Below are 10,019 nucleotides of genomic sequence, written 5' to 3' on the forward strand. Positions count from 1 at the left end.
CAGTCATAAAAGGGGCAAAGTTTGAAGACCCCTGGTTTAAATATTTAAATATTTTTTCCTCATGGTCACGTGATCAAAATTCAGGCATTTGGGCAGGGGTAGGCAACCTTGGCTCTTTTATGACTGGTGGACTTCAACTCCCAGAATTCCTCAGCCAGCCATGCTGAGGGGAAAGGGAGAGGTTTCCATGCTGAGCTATGCTGGCTGAGGAATTCTGGGAGTTCAAGTCCATGAGTTATGAAGGGGCCAAAGTTTCCCTCATGCTGGCTCAGAAATTCTGGGAGTTGAAGTCTATGAGTCATAAAAGAGCCAAGGTTGCCTACCCCTGGTATAAGTGCTTCATTTTCCCATTGGTTGAAGAAAGGACTCCATGTTAAGAATATTGTTCAAAGACTGAACCGTCCTTAATATGACTAATGAGTCATCTTATTGGTGAGATGGGCAGCCTATCAATTTAAGGAACAAAGAAACTTTTTTATTTTTTCGTATAATCTTTGCTTGGCTTTCTGATACACCACCTCCAAGCTGGACTTTATTTAAGAGATTTATGTGGCTGCCCATCTTACACAGATCACAACCACAGGTCTGTTACATTAAACTTGTACCGGGCCTTCTCATTGCAGTCAGGTGTGTGTTGTCTTACATTAATTCCTTGCAGAACTCTGTGAATAAGCCAAGGTGTCAACGCTGCAAATATTGTATATTCTTGCTTTTGACAATATGCAGAACTGTCTGGTATTTATGGGGTTAATACAGAGCAGAAGGGAGATGGGGGTAAAACCTGGGAAAGAAAGAGGAAGAAAACCTATGACCTTCACACTAATTGGATAATGTGAGATATGATGGCTAATTTAGGGAGGGAACATGCTGATAATTTAACTGCTCAGAGGAAGAAAACTTAGCATCTTAGCATCCTTCCGTTATGCCTGTGTGGACATTTTGTAACAATCACTGACTTTTAGGAAAATAAATGCCTGGAAGTTCTTTGAAGTGTTTCATTAGCCGGAACCATAACAAGAGGGTGGTTTAGATAAAAGTTACAACAGCACTGAAAAAAACTTATAACCATTTTACACACCATTGTAGCATCCCCCTGGTTATATGATCAAAGTTCAGATACTTGGCAACTGGTATGTATTTATGACGGTTGCAGTGTCCCTTTTTGCGACTCTGACACGCAAAGTCAATGGAGAAGCCGGATTCACTCACCAACCTTGTTACTAACTGAACAACTGCAGTGATTTGCTCAGTAAAGGTGGCAAGAAAAGTCATAAAATGGGCCAAAACTCACTGTCTTGCTGAACAATGGAAATTTGGGGCTGAATTGTGATAAGTCGAGGACGTCCTGTATAAGGCAAGCTGTTTGGTCAAGGGTTTAGGTTCCCAAGACACCGCAACGCATAACGGATTAGCAAAGGGTGTGAACTCTGCCAATGATGCTTTCCCATCCTAGGCTTGAAACACGTGTCCGATGAGATGAAGACCCACAAAAACCCGTCGCTGAAAAGCCAAGGGGGTCCTGTGCGAACGGGGCCCAAACCGTTCACGGCTGCCAAGCCTCCCTGCACAGTCAACGTTTCCTCCAAATTGCCCGCGAAGAAGGAGCCCCCCATGCTGGAGTTGGAAGGCAAGAAGTGGAGAGTGGTGAGTCCGCAGCCTTTCACCTTGGCACCCCCTGGGAAGCTGGTTCTTTCCAAGAGAACCTCCTCAGTTTAAGAGAGTCTATCAGACAGGAGTCCGGCAAATCGCTTTGCTGGCAGGAGAGCGTACACATTGTGTCGATACAAAAAGCGTGCGTTACCTTGAGGTGGTAGGTCATTTATTTTCAAGCCCTTGGCCTTCAAGGGGCACGTTGGGTAGGGAGGAGGAGGAGGTAGAGCCAGGACAAAGCCTCAGCTCCAGTTATCTCAGTGGTTCTCAACCTTTTTAATGCCGTGACCCCCAACCGGTCGTAAGTTGGGGGCTACTCAACCGGTCGTAAGTCGAGGACTACTCAACTGGTGCAGCACCGTTTGCAGAATGGGACTTTTGGCGGGCTCAGCAGGGCAGAGACAGCCTGGACAATTCCTATGGGCTTTTGAAAGCCAATAGAAGTAGACTCTATTCAAGAGAGTCTATTCTATTGGCTTTCAAAAGCCAATAGAATAAAAGGGAGTAGCACAGCTAAGGAAAAGGGGGAAAAAATGGCGGACTGCGTTGTTTGGCGACCCCCGTGAAATGGTCGTTCGACCCCAAATGGGGTCCCGACCCACAGGTTGAGAACCACTGAGTTATCTGGAAGTGTAACAACTGGCAGTCCTGCCTGGGTGGCTGTTCAAAGTTACAGTGGACCTGTCACGAAAAACGCCCAATGGAGGAAGTGGATCCCTTTAAGGATCGCGGTATTCCCTTAACTCAGAAAGTAAAATCAGGCAAGTTCACATACCGACCCACTTTATGATTGCCTCGACATGATTGTAATTCTGGGCTCAATTATAGTTGTACGTCAAAGACTACTTGCAACCTTAAATATTGATTAAATTATTCTGGCCCTGGTTTTGCCCATTAAGAATTGCAATGAGATAAGGACTTGGGCTCTGTGCCTCTGTCTCAGTGAGGGACCATATGCAATTCAGCTAAGACAGACAGGTCAAACACAAGGCCCGGGGGCTGGATGCGGCCTGCAAAGTGGTTTCATGTGGCCCGCGAAGCCATCCTGGAAACAGTGAGGGAACGGCCCCTACTGTCTTCGCCCTGGCCCTGGCCAGCTGGGAGCCAATGTACAATTTTGTGGTGGCCATCTATGCTGAAACGCATTCAGTCTTAGTTCCACAAGGCCGTCTGGAAACAGCGAGGAACCAGCCCCTACTGTGTTGGCCCCACCCTCTGGGTGCATGCTGGGAAAGTGTCACTCTTTGTGAGGAATGAAGAAATGTACCATGCTTTGGCACTTGCCCCAGTCCCACCCTCTTCCGCCAGAGACCCTCAGATCTGTCCCACTCCTGCCCAGGCCCCCACAGGTACCCTTGACGTGAACGATGTAGAGCTGACCATGCCCACCCAGTAGGCCACACCCACTCCATCCATGCCCACCCAGTAGGCCGCACCCACCCTGGCCACACCTACCCGCCCCCCCCCAAGGGCAACCACAATGCTGATGCGGCCCTCAATGCAATTGAGTTTGACAGCCCTGAGCTAAGAGCTCTTACCTGATGTCCAGTTAGTCACGTGTACGTGGTGGACCCCCTGCTCCAGCCTGTGGGTGGATTTTGTTTGTGAAATTTGTCGTTGTTCCTGCTGTTCCTGGTTGCATCAAGAGAAGGTGATGAATCTGAATAATAGCAGCTGCTCTTTCCTCTTTAGGAAAACCAAGAGAACGCCTCCAACTTGATCAGTGGCACGGAGTTGAAGCAGGTGGCCTATGTCTACAAGTGTGTGAACAGTACACTCCGTATCCAAGGGAAGATCAACTCCATCACGCTGGGTAAGTTCACACCTCTTCTTTGGGGTTTTGTTGTTCGGTTGCTAGGTTGTGTCTGATTCTTCACCACCCCATGGGCCATAGTAGGCCAGACCTCCCGCCGTCCTCCACTGTCTCTTGGACTTTGCCCAAGTTCATGTTCATTCTGGAGCCATGGTGGCTGAGGGGTTAGAATGCAGTATTGCAGGCTGACACTGCCCACTGCCAGGAGTTCGATCCTGACCAGCTGAAGGATGACTCAGCCTTCCATCCTTCCAAGGTTGATAAAATGAGGGCCGAAATTGTTGGGGGCAATATGCTGACTCTATAAACCACTTAGAGAGGGCTGTAAAGTTGATGTGCTACAGCTATCAGTGAAAAAAGATAAGTCTTAGCTATGTTGAGATTTATTTTTTTAAAGGAAGCAATCCATACTAGTCTCATTTCTCTCTTGTCTCTCTCTCAGATAACTGTAAGAAACTTGGGCTGGTATTTGATGATGTGGTGGGCATTGTTGAGATAATCAACAGCCGTGATGTTCAAATTCAGGTAATGGCACGTGTCCTTTGGTTCATTTCACCTTGACAGTAACTTCCTCCCACCAGGTGTCTCAAAAAGTTACCAATGTTAAGCATGAAAATGCTGTATGCCAAACATGTCAAACACAAGGCTCGGGGCATGAAGCGGTTTCATGTGGCCCGCGAATCCATCCTGGAAACAATGAGGGAACAGTCACCGCTGCCTTGGTCCTGGCTGGCCGGGAGCCAATGTACAATTTTGTGGTGGCCATCTATGCTGAAACACATTCAGTCTTAGCTCCACAAGGCCGTCTGGAAACAGCGAGGAGCCAGCCCCTGCCGCATCGGCCCCGTCCCCTGGGTGCATGCTGGGGAGGGGTCACCCTTTGTGAGGAATGAAGAAATGGACCATGCCTTGGCGCTTGCCCCGGTCCCACCCCCTTCTGCCAGAGACCCTCAGATCTGTCCCACTCCTGTCCAGGCCCCCACAGGAACCCTTGATGCGAACGATGTAGAGCTGGCCATGCCCACCCAGTAGGCCACACCCACTCCATCCACGCCCACCCAGTAGGCTGCACCCACCCTGGCCACACCCACCTGGCCTCCCCAAGGGCAATCACAATGCTGATGCAGCCCTCAATGAAATTGAGTTTGACACCCCTGCTGTAGGCCACCTTTCCCTTCATTTCTGCCTTAACATTTAGAGTGGTCAAGCTGTGGCCATTAGCCAAATTTCTGCAGTCCTTTAGGAATCCATCTATCCCTTCTTGGGAGAGTGTAAAAAGGAGGTTCAGAAGGAGAACGACTGATCTCCTCAACTTCTGGATTTAGAGTTGCACCTTCCTGTTGGCTGCTTTGCTCCTGTCCACCTTGCTGCTTCTAAATGCCCCCGGAGGGAAATGTGATTTCCACAGAAGAAAAAAGGTTGCCCAGACTTGGCGTAGGAGGGGTAGCCCTGGGCAGTTTCTCAGCACGGTCTCTTTTTTTTCACTAGGTAATGGGAAAAGTGCCAACCATTTCCATCAACAAGACAGACGGTTGTCAAGTCTACTTGAGCAAGAGCTCTCTAGAGTGTGAGATTGTTAGTGCCAAGTCCTCGGAGATGAACATTCTTGTTCCTACAGACAACGGGGACTTTGTGAGTTCTTGTCCGTATCACTCCGAAGGGGGGGGGGTGTTCATTCAAGCTGAAAAGGGGGAGTTACAGGTAGTCCTTGACATATGACTGTAATACAGCCTGCCCATTACGGTTGAATGTGGTGAGGGTCATAAAATGGGTCGGCCACATGAATGACCCAATTTTACCACCCATTGTTTGCGAGACGTTAACTCAGTGGTTCTCAACCTTTTTAATGCCGTGACCCCCCAACCGGTCGTAAGTCGAGGGCTACTCAACCGGTTGTAAGTCGAGGACTACTCAACTGGTGCAGCACCGTTTGCAGAATGGGACTTTTGGCGGGCTCAGCAGGGCAGAGACAGCCTGGACAATTCCTATTGGCTTTTGAAAGCCAATAGAATTAGACTCTATTCAAGAGAGTCTATTCTATTGGCTTTCAAAAGCCAATAGAATAAAAGGGAGTAGCACAGCTAAGGAAAAGGGGGGAAAAATGGCGGACTGCGTTGTTTGGCGACCCCCGTGAAATGGTCGTTCGACCCCAACTGGGGTCCCGACCCACAGACTGAGAACCACTGCGTTAACTGCTAGTTAGGGTTAATCATCGTAAAATGTGGTCATGACTCCACGATGCTGCAGACAGCAATACACGTGGCCATTTTGCTGAGCAAATTTGGTCACATAGCTAGTGGGGGGGAGTGGCAGTTGGAACTTCGGAACCCCCGCTTTTCAGTTAGGTTGTAAATTTGAACGGTCGCTAATTGAACAGTTGTATATTGAGGACTACCCATACTTAAAAATGAAACTTCCCCCAGTCTTGCTGGAGCAGATAATGGTTTCAGAGAATTGCATTACTGAGCGGATGTTATCAGTTCTTTAACAAGGGAAGCAGAATTTCACTGGCAAAGATCTGTATCCCCAGCTGTTAGCCACACAACATATTTCACCTGGTTAGTTACTCTAGTTTCTGAATCTGCAAACAGAGTGGACCATAAACTAGCTAAAGTTAATTTAGCTAGAGTCTAACATCTTTAGTAAAAAAAAGATGCTGAGACTCTAGAAAGAGTCCAGAGAAGAGCAACAAAGATGATTAGGGGACTGGAGGCTAAAACGTATAAGAAACGGTTGCTGGAATTGGGTATGTCTAGTTCAGTGATGGACTCCTGCGAGTCCCTTGGACTGCAAGGCGTTCAAACCGGTCAGTCCTAGAAGAGATCAACCCCGACTGCTCTTTAGAAGGCCAGATCCTGAAGTTGAAACTCAAGTATTTTGGCCACCTAATGAGAAGGAAGGATTCACTGGAGAAGAGCCTGATGCTGGGAAAGATTGAGGGCAAGAGAAGAAGGGGACGACAGAGAATGAGATGGCTGGATGGAGTCACTGAAGCAGTAGGTGTGAATTTAAATGGACTCCAGAAGATGGTAGAGGACAGGAAGACCTGGAGGAACGTTGTCCATGGGGTCGCGATGGGTCGGACACGACTTCGCAATTAACAACAACAACTTCAGTGATGACGAACCTTTTAGAGACCGAGTCAGACTGGGTGAAACTAAAGAAGTTCAATCAATCAATTCCAACTTTGCAAGATCTTTTTTTTTCCCACGAGAAGTTGAAATTGACTGATTGATTGAATCTTTTTTTTTTTTTTGCACACAGCAGCGGAGGCCTAAAGTGAAAAGGTTTTATAAAACCCAGCTGAAGGCCTAGGACTGGGGCGACGGCACGCGTGCCCACAGAGAGGGCTCTGAGTGCCGCCTCTGGCACCCGTGCCATAGGTTCGCCACCAGTGGTCTAGTTTAATGAAGAGGACGAGGGGGGACATGATAGCAGTCTTCCAATATCTCAGGGGCTGCCCCAGAGACGAGGTTCCGAACCCCTGTACTAGGGGAAGCGACATATAAACTGGATGACTTAGGAACCTTGCAAAATTCTGAAAGGTGCATAACGTGGGGGGGGCTGTGCCCTGGGATGGTGGCGTCCCCAGCACCAGAGATGTCTTGTCTTCTGCACACCAGTCAACCATGACTTGTATGTTTGATTTCCCCAGAACGAATTTCCTGTCCCTGAGCAATTCAAGACGCAATGGAACGGGCAGAAGTTGGTCACCACGGTGACAGAAATCGCTGGATAAAATGGCCTCCTGCTTCACGACCTCCCCTTCCTCTACCATCACTTTGGGACAAAAAAAAAAAAATGCTTTCTGGGGGCCAGCTTTTAGATTCCTCGTCCCATTTTTTCCAACTCTCCCTCTGCTTCTGTCTTCTTGAAAGACCTGCCACTCTCCCCTGACTGAAAATACCTCAGGCTGGAATTTGGGGTTGGGGGGGGGGGCAGGTTCATTCCATTCTCTCCCTTGACTGGCAGGAAGGTGTGGCATTCACTCCCCTTCCCCTCTGGCCAGGCAACACCCATCTTGTCCAGTCGGTGCAGGTGTCAAGCTGGCCACAGAGTTCCACTTCAATGAGGAATGTTGGGAGGGAGGGGGATAAAGTTTCTATCAGCATATGGTACCCCTCCCCTTTAGGGATGTATGAAATATACTTGACCGGCTTATTATTAGATCGGGGAAGGTCCGAGGGAAATGATTCTGCTCAACGAACCTCACCCAAGAGATGCTGAGAATAGCTTTGCTGGACCAAAGGCTGAAAAATGGGATGTGTAACATTCCTTCGCCCCTATTTCCCCCTTCCTGTGTTGTCCTTGTAAATTCTGTGTTGTGCCATGAGGTGGGGGAGGAGGGGAACTGCCCTGGTGCAGGTGCCACGAGACGACCACGGAACAATTTTTTTTCCATTCTGGGCGCCTCTCCAGCAGTTCAAAGCCTGCTCCTCGACCCCTTCCATTCAAGCCTTCTTACAAAGGGAAAATTGTGGCTAAGAGGCCTCTTTTTGAACAACTGAACACTGTTCAGTCTTCCAGGACAGTTTTTCCCAGAATTTGTATCAGGTGTTTTTTTTTTCACACACACACCCCCCTCCAAGGGCAGAATGAATTCTCCATTCCAAGAGAAGTATTTGTTTGTAAGCACAATTCCATGGCGTTTTGGTTCTATTGCTCACCGGCATTTATTAGCCCCATAGCATTTGGGCTCTTTAGCTAGTTCTCCCTCTCTCCCTTGCTGCTTCTTCTGCAGAGTTTCGCGTCACACAGCACTCTGGCGATCGTGCCCAGGCTGAAGGCATGGTACTGCAATGACCCACCACAGGGAGCTGCCTGTCTTAACTGTAGTAATGCAGATAATATCTTTCCTCCTTTTTGCCACGTTTTTGAGTTTTCCACTTGAAAATTAACAGAAGATATGCACCTCTTTATTTTGAAACTGTCCTGTGACTTGTACTTCTCTTCCGAGGCTTGTGGAATATAAAAAAAAAAATCTTTCTTATGTACTTAAAATTATACCGAAGATAGAATAAAATTAATGCCAAGTTGCTCATAAAGTGTGATCCTTTCTAAGCTTGCCACGGTGCCTTCGGAGCTGGTTGCTCTCGTTCCGTTGTTGGTTTTCTCTAATTCTTGAGTGTTATCTCCTGCTTAAATGATCTGTGCCTGGGAGGGCTTTTGAAATATACCGCTTGGAGGAGTCTGGAGCTTAGCCCAATACTGGCTACGGGATTCTGGGAGTTGAAGTCCACACATCTTCAAGGTTGAGAACCACTGGTGTAGACTTCTTCAGACTGTCTTAACAGTTTCCAGGATAGACTTCATTAAAAAGTTTGAACTAAGACGGGTAGGCAACCTTGGCTCTTTTATGACTCGTGGACTTCAACTCCCAGACTTCCTGAGCCAGCATGGCTCAGCATGGATACCTCTCCCTTTCCCCTCAGCATGGCTGGCTCAGGAATTCTGGGAGTTGAAGTCCACGAGTCATAAAAGAGCCAAGGTTGCCTACCCGTCTTAGTTCAAACTTTTTAATGAAGTCTATCCTGGAAACTGTTAAGACAATCTGAAAAAGTCTACTCCAGTGGTTCTCAACCTTTTTAATGCCGCGACCCCCAACCGGTCGTAAGTCGAGGACTACTCAACTGGTGCAGCACCATTTGTAGAATGGGACTTTTGGCGGGCTCAGCAGGGCAGAGACAGCCTGGACAATTTCTATTGGCTTTTGAAAGCCAATAGAATTAGACTCTATTCAAGAGAGTCTATTCTATTGGCTTTCAAAAGCCAATAGAATAAAAGGGAGTAGCACAGCTAAGGAAAAGGGGGGGGGGGAATGGCGGACTGTGTTGTTTGGCGGCCCTCGTGAAATGGTCGTTCGACCCCAAATGGGATCCCGACCCACAGGTTGAGAACCGCTGGTCTACACAACTATCTCGATGGTCCACAATGGACCCAAAGGAGAGAATCTGGGGAAGTGGTTATGTCCTCAAAAACGTAACCAGTTCCCCAGATTCTGTCATATGCCAACAAGCTGTTCAGATCAGAGAAAAGTATCAAAAGTGAGCTTTGATCTACCCATCGCACCTAACACCACCATTTGTTGAGACATGATCAGGTTTTTCTGAATAATGGCTTTTGGGAAAAGGTGTGTCTTTCAAAGATGGCTCTGCTCAGAAGATTCCATGTTTATGGTATAATGCTCTGGAATTACAGAAAGTCCAATTGCCCAGTCAAGCAGGAGCACATGCAGACGATGTGACTATAAGTCACTCCAGCCCTGAAATGACCACCATTGCAATCTAAATTAAAACTGGTTTATTAGACTGTGTCAAATTGCAAAATACTTGTAATGTAAACCAAAGCAAACATAAATTAACATGATTTCAAAACCGAATCCTCTTCCATAAATCATATTTTAAATCTTCTTCCCTTTGTTCTGGGAGATCTAATCAATGGCTTTTTATCAGAATTCCTTCCAGCATTAACAGTGATGCCTTCCACCCATGAAAGGCCTCAGTTTTCAGAGAAAAACCTCAGCTGTGGAAACACCTCACCCCTCCACACTTCATTC

At 47.6% G+C, this 10,019-nt stretch overlaps 1 protein-coding gene across 6 annotated transcripts in view; it reads left to right on the top strand.

The window, feature by feature from the left end:
• The window catches only part of CAP1 (cyclase associated actin cytoskeleton regulatory protein 1), a 28,035-nt gene extending 19,533 nt beyond the window's left edge, over nucleotides 1-8,502 (top strand). For all 6 annotated transcript variants that reach the window (XM_039363004.1, XM_039363005.1, XM_039363008.1 and 3 more), the window contains exons 9-13: nucleotides 1,454-1,644; nucleotides 3,343-3,463; nucleotides 3,906-3,988; nucleotides 4,952-5,095; nucleotides 7,119-8,502. In XM_039363004.1, coding sequence (XP_039218938.1) covers nucleotides 1,454-1,644; nucleotides 3,343-3,463; nucleotides 3,906-3,988; nucleotides 4,952-5,095; nucleotides 7,119-7,202 — 623 coding nt within the window. In that variant the 3' untranslated portion in view covers nucleotides 7,203-8,502. The remainder of the gene's footprint in view (nucleotides 1-1,453; nucleotides 1,645-3,342; nucleotides 3,464-3,905; nucleotides 3,989-4,951; nucleotides 5,096-7,118) is intronic.
• The last annotated feature ends 1,517 nt before the right edge of the window (nucleotides 8,503-10,019 follow it).

The sequence above is a fragment of the Crotalus tigris genome, unplaced genomic scaffold (assembly GCF_016545835.1).
Source record: "Crotalus tigris isolate CLP2741 ecotype Arizona unplaced genomic scaffold, ASM1654583v1 scf7180000019504.1669754, whole genome shotgun sequence".
NCBI classification, from domain to species: Eukaryota; Metazoa; Chordata; class Lepidosauria; order Squamata; family Viperidae; genus Crotalus; species Crotalus tigris.